This window comes from Oncorhynchus mykiss, chromosome Y (assembly GCF_013265735.2).
Source record: "Oncorhynchus mykiss isolate Arlee chromosome Y, USDA_OmykA_1.1, whole genome shotgun sequence".
In the NCBI taxonomy this organism is placed as follows: domain Eukaryota; kingdom Metazoa; phylum Chordata; class Actinopteri; order Salmoniformes; family Salmonidae; genus Oncorhynchus; species Oncorhynchus mykiss.
This window is the reverse complement of record NC_048593.1, coordinates 35,986,359-36,002,057: the sequence shown is the minus strand read 5'-3', so window position 1 is coordinate 36,002,057 and position 15,699 is coordinate 35,986,359. Positions and strand designations below refer to the sequence as shown.

Below are 15,699 nucleotides of genomic sequence, written 5' to 3'. Positions count from 1 at the left end.
GCAAACCCTAAAAACCGCTGTACCTCCTTTACCGTGGTCGGAGTCAGCCAATTACGCTCAGCGTTAACGCGGTCACACTCCATCACCACCCCCGAGGTGGAAATGCGATAACCCAGGAAGGAAACGGCTCGTTTGGAGAACACACATTTCTCAGCCTTGACGTATAGGTCATGCTCCAGCAGTCGCCCAAGTACCTTGCGTACCAGGGAGACATGCGCGGCGCGTGTGGCAGAATAGATCAAGATGTCATCAATGTATACCACCACACCCTGCCAGTGCAAGTCCCTGAGAATCTCATCTACAAAGGTTAGAAAGACGGCTGGAGAGTTCTTTAACCCATACGGCATGAAGAGGTACTCATAGTGGCCTGATGTGGTACTAAACGCTGTTTTCCACTCGTTTCCCTCCCGAATACGCACCAGATTCTACGTGCTCCTGAGGTCCAGTTTTGTGAAAAAAGGCGCTGCATGGAATGATTCAACCGCCGTTAGGAGTGAGGTGTGGTAGCGGATAACTAAATCCCACTGTGATCGAATTTAGACCTCGATAATCAATGCACGGACGCAGACCTCCCTCCTTTTTCTTCACAAAAAAGAAACTTGAGGAGACGGGTGACATGGAGGACCGAATGTACCCCTGTCTCAGAGATTCTGTGACATATGTCTCCATAGCCAACGTCTCCTCCTGTGACAATGGGTACACTCCTGTGACAAAGTGCAGCATTCTCCTGGAGGTTTGTCACGCAATCCCCCCGTCGATGGGGTGGTAATTTGGTCGCCTTTATTTTACAAAAAGCGATAGCCAAATCGGCATATTCTGGGGGAATGCGCGCAGTGGAAACCTGGTCTGGACTCTCCACCAACGTGGCACCGATGGAAACTCCTATACACCTACCTGAACACTCCTCTGACCACCCCTGAAGAGCCCCCTGTCTCCAGGAAATGAGCCAGCCAGGGAATCTCCAACACCACTGGAAACGCAGGTGAATCAATAAGGTAAAAACTGATCCGCTCCCTATGATCCCCCTGCGTTACCATGTCCAGCGGAATCGTGGCCTCCCTGACCAGCCCTGACCCTAATGGTCGGCTATCTAAGGAGTGCACAGGGAAAGGTGGGTCTATCTGCACCAACGGAATACCCAACTTACGAGCGAGTCCGCGATCCATAAAACTCCCAGCTGCGCCTGAATCGACTAGCGCCTTATGCTGGAGAGTGGGAAAAAACGCAGGGGAAAAAAATACAAATATGTGACAAACAGGGAGCTCTGGGTGAGTTTGGTGCCTACTCACCTGGGGTGGCCGAGAAGTGTTCCGCCTGCCATCTCGACTCCCAGACGGACTCTTCCAGCACCGGTCCGAAGTGTGTCCACTCCGGCCGCAGTAGGTGCAGGAGGAGCCTCCTCCTCCGGTCCCCCTAGATGCAGTCCCCCTAGCTGCAGCTTCGGAGTTGGAGCGGGAGGGCTGGGAGGTGGAATTGACAGGACCCCCTCTGAACGCCCGCGGGCAGCCAGCAGGTTGTCCAGTCGGATCGACATGTCTATAAGCTCGTCGAGGGAGAGTGTGGTGTCCCGACAAGCTAGCTCCCTGCGGACGTCCTCCCGGAGGCTGCATCAGTAGTGGTCCATCAGGGCCCTGTCATTCCACCCCGCACCAGCAGCCAAGGTCCGGAACTCCAAGGCGAAGTCCTACGCACTCCTCGTATCCTGTCTGAGGTGGAACAGGCGCTCACCCGCCGCTCGGCCCTCCGGTGGGTGGTCGAACACGGCCCGAAAACGGCTGGTGAACTCCAGGTTGTGGTTCTGAGCCAGGTCTGGGCCGTTCCAGACAGCGTTGGCCCATTCCAGGGCTCTATCCGTCAAACAGGAGACGAGGAGGCTCACACTCTCCTCACCCGAGGGAGTCGGACGCACGGTAGCCAGGTAGAGCTCAAGCTGGAGCAAAAAACCCTGTCACCCAGCCGCCGCTTCATCGTACTCCCTTTGGGGCGCGAGACCATGTCCAGCGGAATCGTGGCCTCCCTGAACCAGACGATGACGTGGGAGGAGTGGGTTGCGTCATCTGTGGGGGAGCTGGGGTGGATGTCGGGAACCACTCCTCTCCCATCGCTCCATCCTCTCCATCATCTGGTCCATCGCTGAACCGATCCGATGGAAGACGGCTGTGTGATGTAGGACAGACTCCTCCATTGATGTAATAGGGTCGCTGCTCCTGCTGACTCCATAGTTGGTGCGGACTTCTGTCACGGCTTCTATGAGTAATGGGTAGAGAAGTCAGGCGCAGAGAGCAGGGTAGTTCACAAGATGTGGGCAGTCCAGGGGCCAGTCACCAGTGCTAAGCTAGTGCTTCATCTCTTCTCCAGCCTGGGTCTGGCCACAATACTTCGTCCACATTACAAGATACGTTTTCCCTTGCCAAACATCGAGGGAAGTATCTCCTAGCATGGCGTATCCAACCTTGGACAGAGGCAACCTCTATGTCCCCACATGCGTCCTCCATTGCCTGGAGAAGAGGCATGCGGGCATAGGGTTGGCGATCATACACTTTCCAGCGCCAGGCTGAGAAGAATTCCTCTATGGGATTTAGAAAAGGTGAATATGGGGGTAGGTACAAAACTACAAATTGTTGATGGGTGGCAAACCAGTTTTGGACCAGAACTGCCCGGTGAAAACTAACATTGTCCCATAAAACCACAAATCTAGCAGGGTCCTGATCTGGACCAGGGACAAGCATTGTGTAAATTGCATCCAGAAAAGTGAGCATATGGCCGGTGTTGTACGGAAGCCAACCTGAAGCCTACCTCATCCACATAAATAAATTAATGGCGAATTACAAGGGCATTCAGCTCCAATACTCTCTGTAACAGACAAAAGGATATACAGATGAGTAAATATGGTATGTCTGAAGTACTGGAAGTAGTGTGGCATACATACCTTTACAAAGTCATGTCGCATATTCTTGACTCTGTCAGAGTTCCTCTCAAATGGCACCTTGTAAAGTTGTTTCATCGTCACTCAGTGCCGTTGGAGGATGCGTTGTATGGTCGACAGGCTTACAGCATTGATGTTGTTAAATATGGTATCATTATTCAAGATATGCTTTCTTATCTCTCGAATCCTAATTGCATTGTTGGCCAAAACCATATTTATAGTTGCAGTCTCTTGTACATCTGTAAACAAGCGTCCTCGTCCTCCATGATGTCTTTGCCTTTCCACTCTGTACAGAATTCAAACACAGTATGTGTTCAGCATAGGAACTGTAAACAATGCACAAAAAAATGTAGTACAGCATGATAACCAACCTCATTCATTCAATGCAGTGCAGTAAATGGATGGCTTAGAGTTTATGTTTATGCAGTACTATGCAGTCATAGGTATTTTACAGTACATTATTGTAATTCTAAAATAGTCATTAGATAGTTGCATACTTGTTCTCATTTCTGAAGGTTCGAATTATGGACGCCACTGTAAATCGACTCAAGTTGCGCTGGACTCTCAGTCCAGCCTCTCTCATGGTCAAACCGTGGTTGATCACATGATCAACAAGTGTTGCCCTAATCTCATCAGAGATGGCTCTCCTTCCTTCTCTTCTTTGCCCTCATCCTCTTCTTCCTCTTCCTCTTCCTCTCCCTCCTACTCCTCTTGCTCTTTGTCCATTTTTGGCATCCATTGTTCAAAACAGGTAATCTGACCTTTGACCCATTTATAGGCCTATACTACAGACTCATATCAAACATCTCCAATCTAAAATCAAATCTAGAGTCGGCTTTCTGTTCCGCAACAAAGCCTACTTCACTCACGCCGCCAAACTTACCGTAGTAAAGCTGACTATCCTACCGATCCTCGACTTCGGCGTTGTCATCTACAAAATAGCTTCCAATACTCTACTCAGCAAACTGGATGCAGTTTATCACAGTGCCATCCGTTTTGTTACTAAACTACCTTATACCTTCCACCACTGCGACCTGTATGCTCTAGTCGGCTGGCCCTTGCTACATATTCGTTGCCAGACCCACTGGCTCCAGGTCATCTACAAGTCCATGCTAGGTAAAGCTCCGCCTTATCTCAGTTCACTGGTCACGATGGCAACACCCACCCGTAGCACGCGCTCCAGCAGGTGTATCTCACTGATCATCCCTAAAGCCAACACCTCATTTGGCCGCCTTTCGTTCCAGTTCTCTGCTGCCTGTGACTGTAACGAATTGCAAAAATCACTGAAGTTGGAGACTTTTATTTCCCTCACCAACTTCAAACATCTGCTATCTGAGCAGCTAACCGATCGCTGCAGCTGTACATAGTCTATCGGTAAATAGCCCACCCAATTTGACCTACCTCATCCCCATACTGTTTATATTTATTTACTTTTCTGCTCTTTTGCACACCAATATATCTACCTGTACATGGCCATCTGATCATTTATCACTCCAGTGTTAATTTTAAAAATTGTAATTATTCGCCTACCTCCTCATGCCTTTTGCACACAATGTATATAGACTCTCTTTTTTTCTACTGTGTTATTGACTTGTTAATTGTTTACTCCATGTGTAACTCTGTGTTGTTGTCTGTTCACACTGCTATGCTTTATCTTGGCTTTATCTTCGCAGTTGCAAATGAGAACTTGTTCTCAACTAGCCTACCTGGTTAAATAAAGGTGAAATAAATAAAATAAAAATAAAAATAAAGCAGTGATTGGTTAGTGATCAGTTAAGCTATTCGTGTTTGCACATGTGAGGAGTGTGTCTGTGACCTGGTGAATAAGTGTATAAGGAAAGCAAGTCACTTCCTGTTAGATTTTTGTGTTTTAGGTAGAGAATTGTGTGTAGTGTTTTGAAAAATGTGTTTTATGCGATTGACAACTGAGTCAAAGGCTGAGGAATAGCTTATGGTTTTTGGATATTTGGTGTGTAGTTTTGCACTTTGAGTGAGAGGTTTCAAAAATCGTGTGACATGAAAAGATTTTGTGTGTAAGCAGTTGGAAAAAACTGTAAAAGAAAAGATTAAGATGGGCAAAAGAACACAGACACTGGACAGAGGAACTCTGCCTAGAAGGCCAGCATCCCGGAGTCGCCTCTTCACTGTTGACATTGAGACTGGTGTTTTGCGGGTACTATTTAATGAAACTGCCAGTTGAGGACTTGTGAGGCGTCTGTTTCTCAGACTAGACCATTTAATGTACTTGTCCTCTTGCTCAGTTGTGCACCGGTGCCTCCAACTCCTCTTACTGTTCTGGTTAGAGCCAGTATGTGCTGTTCTGTGAAGGGAGTAGTACACAGCTTGATTTCTTGGCAATTTCTCGCATGGAATAGCCTTCATTTCTCAGAACACGAATAGACTGACGAGTTTCAGAAGAAAGTTCTTTGTTTCTGGCCATTCTGAGCCTGTAATCGAACCCACAAATGCTGATGCTCCAAAATCTCAACTAGTCTAAAGAAGGCCAGTTTTATTGCTTCTTTAATCAGAACAACAGCTTCAGCTGTGCTAACATAATTGCAAAAGGTTTTTCTAATGATCAATTAGCCTTTTAAAATTATAAACCTGGATTAGCTAACACAACGTGCCATTGGAACACAGGAGTGATGGTTGATGATAATGGGCCTCTGTACGCCTATGTAGATATTCCACTATAAATAGTCATTTACAAAAACAAGGACATTTCTAAGTGACCTGGCCAAGATAAAGCAAAGCAGTGCGACAAAAACAACAACACACAGTTACACATAAACAAATGTACAGTCAATAACACAAAAGAAAAGAAAAATAGAAAAATCTATGTACAGTGTGTGCAAATGTAGAAGAGTAGGGAGGCAATAAATAGGCCATAGAGGTGAAAATAATTACAATTTAGCATTAATACTGGAGTGATATATGTGCAGATGATGATGTACAAGTAGAGATACTAGTGTGCAAAATAACAAGAGGGTAAGTAATAATATGGGGATGAGTTAGTCGGGTGTGCTATTTACAGATTGGCTGTGTACAGGTACTGTGATCGGTAAGCTGCTCTGACAGCTGATGCCTAAAGTTAGAGGGGGAGACATAAGTCTCCAGCTTCAGAGATGCTTGCAATTAGTTCCAGTCATTGGCAGCAGAGAACTGGAAGGAAAGGCGGCCAAAGTAAGTGTTGGCTTTGGGGATGACCAGTGAAATATATCGGCTGGAGCGCATGCTACGGGTGGGTGTTGCTATGGTGACCAGTGTGCTGAGACAAGGTGGGGCTTTACCTTGCAAAGGTAAAGGATTACCTGGAGCCAGTGGGTTTGGCGACTGGTATGTAGTGAGGGCCAGCCAACAAGAGCATACAAGTCGCAGTGGTGGGTAGCCTTATCAGAAGTCACATAATTAGTTAAATAAAGTCCACCTGTGTGCAATCTAAGTGTCACATGATCTGTTACATGATCTCAGTGTATCTCAGACCTGTTCTGATTGGCCCCAGAGTCTGCAACACCACTAAGCAAGGGGCACCACCAAGCAAGCGGCACTATGAAGACCAAGGAGATCTCCAAACAGGTCAGGGACAAAGTTGTGGAGACGTAGAGATCAGGGTTGGGTTAAAAAAAATATCTGAAACTTTGAACATCCCACGGAGCACCATTAAATCCGTTATTAAAAAATGGAAAGAATATGGCACCACACCTGCCAAGAAAGGGCCGCCCACCAAAACTCACGGACCAGGCAAGGAGGCCATTACTCAGAGTCGCAACAAATCAACCGAAGATCACCCTGAAGGAGCTGCAAAGCTCCACAGCGGAGATTGGAGTATCTGTCCATAGGACCACTTTAAGCCGTGCACTCCACAGAGCTGGGCTTTACAGAAGAGTGGCCAGAAAAAAGCCATTGCTTAAAGAAATAAATAAGCAAACACATTTGGTGTTCACCAAAAGACATGTGGGAGACTCCCCAAACACATGGAAGAAGGTACTCTGGTCAGATGAGACTAAAATTGAGTTTTTTGGCCATCAAGGAAAACACTATATCTCGCGCAAACCCAACACCTCTCATCACCCCGGGAACACCATCCCCACAGTGAATCATGGTGGTGGCAGCGTTATGCTGTGGGGATGTTTTTCATTGGCAGGGACTGGGAAACTGGTCAGAATTGAAGGAATGGTGGATGGTGCTAAATACATGGAAATTCTTTAGGGAAACCTGTTTCAGTCTTCAAGAGATTTGAGACTGGGACAGAGGTTCACCTTCCAGCAGGACAATGATCCTAAGCATACTACTAAAGCAACAGTCAAGTGGTTTAAGGGGAAACATTTAAATGTCTTGGAATTGCTTAGTCAAAGCCCAGACCTCAATCCAGTTGAGAATCTGTGGTATGACTTAAAGATTGCTGTACACCAGCAGAACCCATTCAACTTGAAGGAGCTGGAGCAGTTTAGCCTTGAAGTGGCTAGATGTGCCAAGACATACCCCAAGAGACTTGCAGCTGTAATGGCTGCAAAAGGTGGCTCTACAAAGTATTGCCTTTTTTGGGGTGAATAGTTATGCACGCTCAAGTTTTCTGTTTCTTTGTTATATTTCTTGTTTGTTTCACAATAAAAAATATTTTGCATCTTCCAAGTGGTAGACATGTTGTTTAAATGAAATGATACGAACCCTCAAAAAAAAATATTTTAAATCCAGGTTGTAAGGCAACAAAATAGGAAAAATGTCAAGGGGGATAAATACTTTCGCAAGCCACTCTATCATAATTTGGTTGTAATCCAGAAAGGTTAGAAAAAGAATCCAAGTTGTGGATTTAAAAGAAAGCATACAATGGCACCTTTTTTTAAGCCCTGGATTTCCATTCCCTTGATATTATTGCTGGATATGATTTTAATAGCTAACATTTCGATGGCCATAAAAAATATATATATGCAGATAGTGGACAACCTTGTTTACTCCTCTTGACAGTTTAAAACTTTCTGAGAAGTAGCCATTATTTACTACTGTACACCTAGGGATACTATACATGATTTTAACCCATTTCATAAGAGATTCTCCAAAATTGAAATGTTCCAGGTATTTATATATTAACTCCAGTCGTAATTTATCAAAAGCCTTTTCAATGTCAGCTATGAATAGCAGGCCTGGTTTCCCAGATTTTTCATAGTGTTCTATTGTTTCCTGTACTTGCCTTATATTATCTCCAATGTATCGTCCATGTAAAAAACCTGTCTGATTAGAATGAATAATGTCCGACAATAGCTTTTTAATTCTACGCGCTATACATTTTGCTAGAATTTTTGCATCACAACACTGAAGTGTAAGGGGCCTCCAACTTTTTAAACGGACTGGATCTTTATATTTCCCACTTGTATCCTGTTTCAGTAATAATGAATTCAGACCTTCTTGTTGAGTGTCTGATAATCTACCATTTACATAGGAGTGTTTAAAACATGCTAATAACAGTCCTCTGAGTATATAAAAAACAGTTTGGTATACCTTAACTGGTATGCCATCCAACCCTGGAGTTTTCACTGACTTAAAGGCTTTAATTGCATCAAAAAGTTCATCCTCTGTAATTTGGCTTCACATGAGTCTTTCTGTACAGATGTTAATTTTATATTAATAGAAAAAAATCCATACAATTAGCTTCGGTTAGTGAAGATGGAGACTGAAATGAAAACATATGCTTCAAGTACTTTGCTTTCTATTTTAAAATATAATTTGGTGAATCACAGATGACTCCATCATTTGTAACAAGTTTCCGTAAATTATTTTTGGTAGCATTTCAACGTTGAGGATTAAAAAATAATTTGGTGCATTTTTCCCCATATTCCATCCAGTTCGCTTTATTTTTTATAATATATTACACTGGATCTTTCTTGAATAAGTTCCTCCATTTCTTTTTGTTTTTCCTCTAACTTATTCTGTGTCTCTATGGTACAGTTTTTATAGCTATCTAACTGTACTGTTAGTCATTCAATTTCCTTTGTTAATATGGACTCTTTTGACCTAAATTGCTTTTGTTTTAGAGATAATTATAAAAATTATAACTGGCTATACTTATTTCACCATTTACCATAATGAGATACAGGTTTGAAATCTATTTATCATAATATATGTTTGTAAATGTTCCATTAAAAATGTACCGTAGTGATTTAGTGTCCATGTAACTCTACCATGATATTTGCATTGCTACTAAGTAACCCTCCAATTGGTTCCCACTATTCCACCTGCTAAAGCCCCTCCCCCATTCCTAGTTGGGTTGTCATCGACAACCGGCAGACCACCCCCGTCCCCCAGGATCCCTAGGCCCCCGGGAGAAAGACCGGGACCCATCCTTCGAAAAGAGCACACCCACTGAACAGAAGCAGATCAACCGCCAAAAACATCTCCAATACTCTCACCTCAATTTGCTTTATATATATACCAAAAATCTCACGTATCTTAATCTCCATCATTAACAATTAAAATGCGTAATAATGTTGACAGTTCATGAAAAGGATTGTTACACATAACCAAGATTGTTACCTGTAACCAGGATTGTTACCTATAACCAGGATTGTTACCTATAACCAGGTTTGCTACCTGTAACCAGAATTGTTACCTATAACCAGGATTGTTACCTGTTACCAGGATTGTTACCTGTAACCAGGATTGTTACCTGTTACCAGGATTGTTACCTGTAACCAGAATTGTTACCTATAACCAGGATTGTTACCTCTAACCAGAATTGTTACCAATAACCAGGATTGTTACCTCTAACCAGGATTGCTACCTGTAATCAGGATTGTTACCTATAACCAGGATTGTTACCTATAACCAGGATTGCTACCTGTAACCAGAATTGTTACCTATAACCAGGATTGTTACCTGTTACCAGGATTGTTACCTATAACCAGGATTGTTACCTATAACCAGGATTGCTACCTGTAACCAGAATTGTTACCTATAACCAGGATTGTTACCTCTAACTAGAATTGTTACCAATAACCAGGATTGTTACCTATAACCAGGATTGCTACCTGTAACCAGAATTGTTACCTCTAACCAGGATTGTTACCTGTTACCAGGATTGTTACCTATAACCAGGATTGTTACCTATAACCAGGATTGCTACCTGTAACCAGAATTGTTACCTATAACCAGGATTGTTACCTCTAACTAGAATTGTTACCAATAACCAGGATTGTTACCTCTAACCAGGATTGCCATTACATTACATTTTTGTCAAGCAATTATTGTGATTAATCCTATATTGTCCCTAACAGCAACAGATGTGGGATACACACACACGCACGCACGCACACACGCACACACACACACACACACACACACACACACACACACACACACACACACACACACACACACACACACACACACACACACACACACACACACACACACACACACACACACACACACTCAACACCTTTCCCCCACAATCAACCATAAAGTCAGATGCTCAACGGTTGTTACATCCCAGAGCCCAACTCAAGAAATTACCTGATTTATGAATGCATATACAGTTACAGCTGTTTGAGAAAGCATTCAAGATTGAGCAGAAATAGTCAAAAATGTGAGATTTAATTAAACAAAGTCAAGTCCTAGGTGATGGAGATTAGATCCACCCCCCTTCCCCTGAAACACACACACGCAATTGCCCCGTTGTGACCATTTTCTCCAACATCTCTGTGCAGTCAGACCTTTAATGATTTTGTGCCACCAGGGCCAAAATAATATGCCCCGTCTCTGATTGTCCGAGTGTGGCCCCATCCCCATGGGTTACTGCAGCTAGTGTTGCCTGCACTGCCAGTGCCTGGGTGGGGGGGCACCCCACTGGGACTCCCACTGGCTAGGTATAAGGTCATCAAGGTTCTCATTAGCAGCTTTGAGAATTTCCTTGTATATTATGCTCTCCCATCAGGGGGCTCTGGCTTTGTAGAACCAACCCTGCCAGACAGGCCCAGAATCTTAAAGGGGCAGTGTTGCTCGAGTAGGTCTCACACTGAGACTTATTATCTGATTTCCTAAATAGATTTTTTTCCAAGGTTAATGAGTCAGTTCCACCTCCTGGTCTCAGCGGTGTGGGAGGGGGGGTTCATAGTGTATGTCCACTGTGTCTGTGTTTGTATTCACCAGTATTACCAGATTCTCTGTGTAAACCAATCAGCACCATACAAGGTGCTCTCCTTGATAGCTTTGACTCAAAGCTTAAGGTATGGCTTTGAGGGTGCCCGCGCACACACTCACACACGAACACACACAAGGGTTGCTCTCTGAAAGGTGAATCAATGACATTGTGTGTGGGAAATGCCATTGATTTTGGCGTCTCAGCCTGAGGATCAATCCAGACTATTCTGTTTAGCACACAAACCCAAACAACACAACTATAAACTCTTAATCCTCAACCAGATCATGAGAAAAGCTTCAGTACAAAAGATAAAAAGTAGATGTCACTTCAATTTTCAACACTTAATTGTCATGTGGCCATATGGTCAAGTGTTCATGTGGGACAAGCACACTAATGTGTGTGTGTGTGTGTGTGTGTGTGTGTGTGTGTGTGTGTGTGTGTGTGTGTGTGTGTGTGTGTGTCTAGGTGATGGTCAGGTTGACTTTGAGGAGTTTGTGACGATATTGGGACCCAAACTGCTGTCGTCTGAGACCAGAGAAGGTTTCCTTGGAAGCACCATCGATAACATCTTCTGGCAGGTAGGAACACACTCTCCTCTCCTCTCTTCCCCTCTCCTCTCTTTTCTTCTCCCTTCCTCTCTCCTCTCCCCCCCTCTCCTCTCTTCCCCTCTCCTCTCTTCCCCTCTCTTCCCCACTCCTCTTTTCCACTCCCCTCTCCTCTTATCCCCTCTTCTCTCCTCTCCTGTCTTCTTCCCCTCTCCTCTCTTCTCTTCCTCTCTCCTCTGTTCCCCTCTCCTCTCTTCCCCTCTCCTCTCTCTCTTCCCCTCTCTGCTCCTCTCCTCTCTTCTCCTTTCTTCCTCTCTCCTCTCGTCATCTCTTCCTCTCTCCTCTTCTCTTCCTCTCTCCTCACCTCTCTTCCCCTCTCCTCTCGTCATCTCTTCCTCTCTCCTCTCCTCTCTTCCCCTCTCCTCTCTCTCTTCCCCTCTCTGGCCCTCTCCTCTCTTCTCCTCTCTTCCTCTCTCCTCTCGTCATCTCTTCCTCTCTCCTCTTCTCTCTTCCTCTCTCCTCACCTCTCTTCCCCTCTCTGCTCCTCTCCTCTCTTCTCCTCTCTTCCTCTCTCCTCTCGTCATCTCTTCCTCTCTCCTCTTCTCTCTTCCTCTCTCCTCACCTCTCTTCCCCTCTCCATCTGCTCCTCTCCTCTCTCCCCTTTCCTCTCTTCACCTTTACTCTCTTCCTTTCTCATCTCTCCTCTCTTCTCCTCTCTTCCCCTCTCCTCTCTGTCTCTCTCCTCTCCCCGCTGCCTCTCTCCTCTCTTCCTCTCTCCTCTCCTCTCTTCCTCTCTCCTTTCCTCTCTTATCCTCTCTTCTCCTCTCCTCTCTTCCCTTATCCTCTCTTCTCCTCTCTTCGCTTCTCCTCTCCTCTCTTCTCCTGTCCTCTCTTCTCCTCTCTTCTCCTGTCCTCTCTTCTCCTCTCCTCTCTTCTCCTCTCTTCTCCCCTCCTCTCTTCTCCTCTCCTCTCTTCTCCCCTCCTTCTTCTTGCTTTCCTCTTCTCCCTCCCTCTGTGAGGTTATTCTGCAGTCAGGACACGTGCTAGATATTGGCTTACAGACACACACAAGCAAACACACACACAAAGATACAGACCCCCTACCTTTTCCTCTCGTCCCATGGTGATGGAGTAAAGGATTTTTGTACTTCAAAGAAAAGAGACATGCCGGTATGTGTGTGTTCCTGGGAGGGTATGTACAGGCTTCAAAGTAAAAAGACTAGAACGGTCTCTACTTCAGAGGAAAGACAGGCTTTTAGGAGAGGGTTCTGTTTGGAGTGGAGACCTGATGCATTTTTGATGTTCTCCCGATCAGAAAAAAAAAAAAGTGTTTTGGGGGAACTCAAGCAAAGTTCAACTCAAGTAATTATAGCTCAGTGGTTTTTGCTGCAAAGACTCCCTAGGGGCTCTTCTCAATCCATTATCTTAGGATATAATAGGTAGAGATGCAGAGAGGGGAAGACAAAACAAAGAACTGATTGACAGGCAGAGAAAAAACCCAGACACACATAGAAAAGGGGGCATAGAGAGAGAATGGTAATATAGAAGAGAAAGAGAGTAAAATAGAGAAAGGGAATAACAGATTCCCATAAGTGATTCATGGTGGTGGCAGACAGTCTGTGTCTCTGGGGGGGGGGGGGGGGGGGGGTTTTAAAACTCACCTCAACAGGATACAATGAGTTTTAGAGAGAGAGAGAGGCAGAGAGAGCGAGAGAGTAAGCGAGAGAGAGAGAGAGAGAGAGAGACAGAGAGTAGAAAATCTTAACAGTATATTTGACCTCTCAATTTCCCTATCAAATCTAAAAACCTCAAATAGAAAACCGAAGAAAATGAACAACAATGACAAATGGTTTGATGAAGAATGCAAAAATCTAAGAAAGAAATTGAGAAACCTGTCCAACCAAAAACATAGAGACCCGGAAAACCTGAGTCTACGCCTTCACTATGGTGAATCACTAAAACAATACAGAAATACACTACGGAAAAAGAAGGAACAGCACATCAGAAATCAGCTCAACGTAAATGAAGAATCCATAGACTCTAACCACTTCTGGGAAAAGTGGAAAACACGAAACAAACAACAACACGAAGAATTATCTATCCAAAATGGAGATGTATGGTTAAACCACTTCTCCAATCTTTTTGGCTCTATAACAAAGAACAAAGAGCAAAAACATATACAGGATCAAATAGAAATCTTAGAATCAACTATTAAAGACTACCAGAACCCACTGGATTCTCCAATTACATTGAATGAGCTACAGGACAAAATAAAAACCCTCCAACCCAAAAAGGCATATGGTGTTGATGGTATCCTCAATGAAATGATCAAATATACAGACAACAAATTCCAATTGGCTATACTAAAACTCTTTAACATCATCCTTAGCTCTGGCATCTTCCCCAATATGTAGAACCAAGGACTGATCACCCCAATCCACAAAAGTGGAGACAAATTTGACCCCAATAACTACCGTGGGATATGCGTCAACAACAACCTTGGGAAAATCCTCTGCATTATCATTAACAGCAGACTCGTACATTTCCTCAATGAAAACAATGTACTGAGCAAATGTTAAATTGGCTTTTTACCAAATTACCGTACCACAGACCATGTATTCACCCTGCACACCCTAATTTACACAAACCAAAACAAAGGCAAAGTCTTCTCATGCTTTGTTGATTTCAAAAAAGCATTTGACTCAATTTGGCATGAGGGTCTGCCATACAAATTGATGGAAAGTGGTGTTGGGCGTAAAACAGACGACATTATAAAATCCATGTACACAAACAACAAGTGTGCGGTTAAAATAGGCAAAAAAACACACAAATTTATTCCCACAGGGCCGTGGGGTGAGACAGGGATGCAGCTTAAGCCCCAACCTCTTCAACATATACAGTGCCTTGCGAAAGTATTCGGCCCCCTTGAACTTTGCGACCTTTTGCCACATTTCAGGCTTCAAACATAAAGATATAAAACTGTATTTTTTTGTGAAGAATCAACAACAAGTGGGACACAATCATGAAGTGTAACGACAATTATTGGATATTTCAAAGTTTTTTAACAAATCAAAGACTGAAAAATTGGGCGTGCAAAATTATTCAGCCCCCTTAAGTTAATACTTTGTAGCGCCACCTTTTGCTGCGATTACAGCTGTAAGTCGCTTGGGGTATGTCTCTATCAGTTTTGCACATCGAGAGACTGACATTTTTTCCCATCATTCCTCCTTGCAAAACAGCTCGAGCTCAGTGAGGTTGGATGGAGAGCATTTGTGAACAGCAGTTTTCAGTTCTTTCCACAGATTCTCGATTGGATTCAGGTCTGGACTTTGACTTGGCCATTCTAACACCTGGATATGTTTATTTTTGAACCATTCCATTGTAGATTTTGCTTTATGTTTTGGATCATTGTCTTGTTGGAAGACAAATCTCCGTCCCAGTCGCAGGTCTTTTGCAGACTCCATCAGGTTTTCTTCCAGAATGGTCCTGTATTTGGCTCCATCCATCTTCCCATCAATTTTAACCATCTTCCCTGTCCCTGCTGAAGAAAAGCAGGCCCAAACCATGATGCTGCCACCACCATGTTTGACAGTGGGGATGGTGTGTTCAGCTGTGTTGCTTTTACGCCAAACATAACGTTTTGCATTGTTGCCAAAAAGTTCAATTTTGGTTTCATCTGACCAGAGCATCTTCTTCCACATGTTTGGTGTGTCTCCCAGGTGGCTTGTGGCAAACTTTAAACGACACTTTTTATGGATATCTTTAAGAAATGGCTTTCTTCTTGCCACTCTTCCATAAAGGCCAGATTTGTGCAATATACGACTGAATGTTGTCCTGTGGACAGAGTCTCCCACCTCAGCTGTAGATCTCTGCAGTTCATCCAGAGTGATCATGGGCCTCTTGGCTGCATCTCTGATCAGTCTTCTCCTTGTATGAGCTGAAAGTTTAGAGGGACGGCCAGGTCTTGGTAGATTTGCAGTGGTCTGATACTCCTTCCATTCCTCCTTCCAATATCAATATCACTTGCACAGTGCTCCTTGGGATGTTTAAAGCTTGGGAAATCTTTTTGTATCCAAATCCGGCTTTAAACTTCT

At 44.1% G+C, this 15,699-nt stretch overlaps 1 protein-coding gene across 2 annotated transcripts in view; it reads left to right on the top strand.

The window, feature by feature from the left end:
• The window catches only part of LOC110509452 (calcium-binding protein 8-like), a 63,170-nt gene that overhangs the window by 30,568 nt on the left and 16,903 nt on the right, over window positions 1–15,699 (top strand). For both annotated transcript variants that reach the window (XM_036968056.1, XM_036968055.1), the window contains exon 4: window positions 11,526–11,638. In XM_036968056.1, the coding sequence (XP_036823951.1) occupies window positions 11,526–11,638 (113 nt within the window). The remainder of the gene's footprint in view (window positions 1–11,525; window positions 11,639–15,699) is intronic.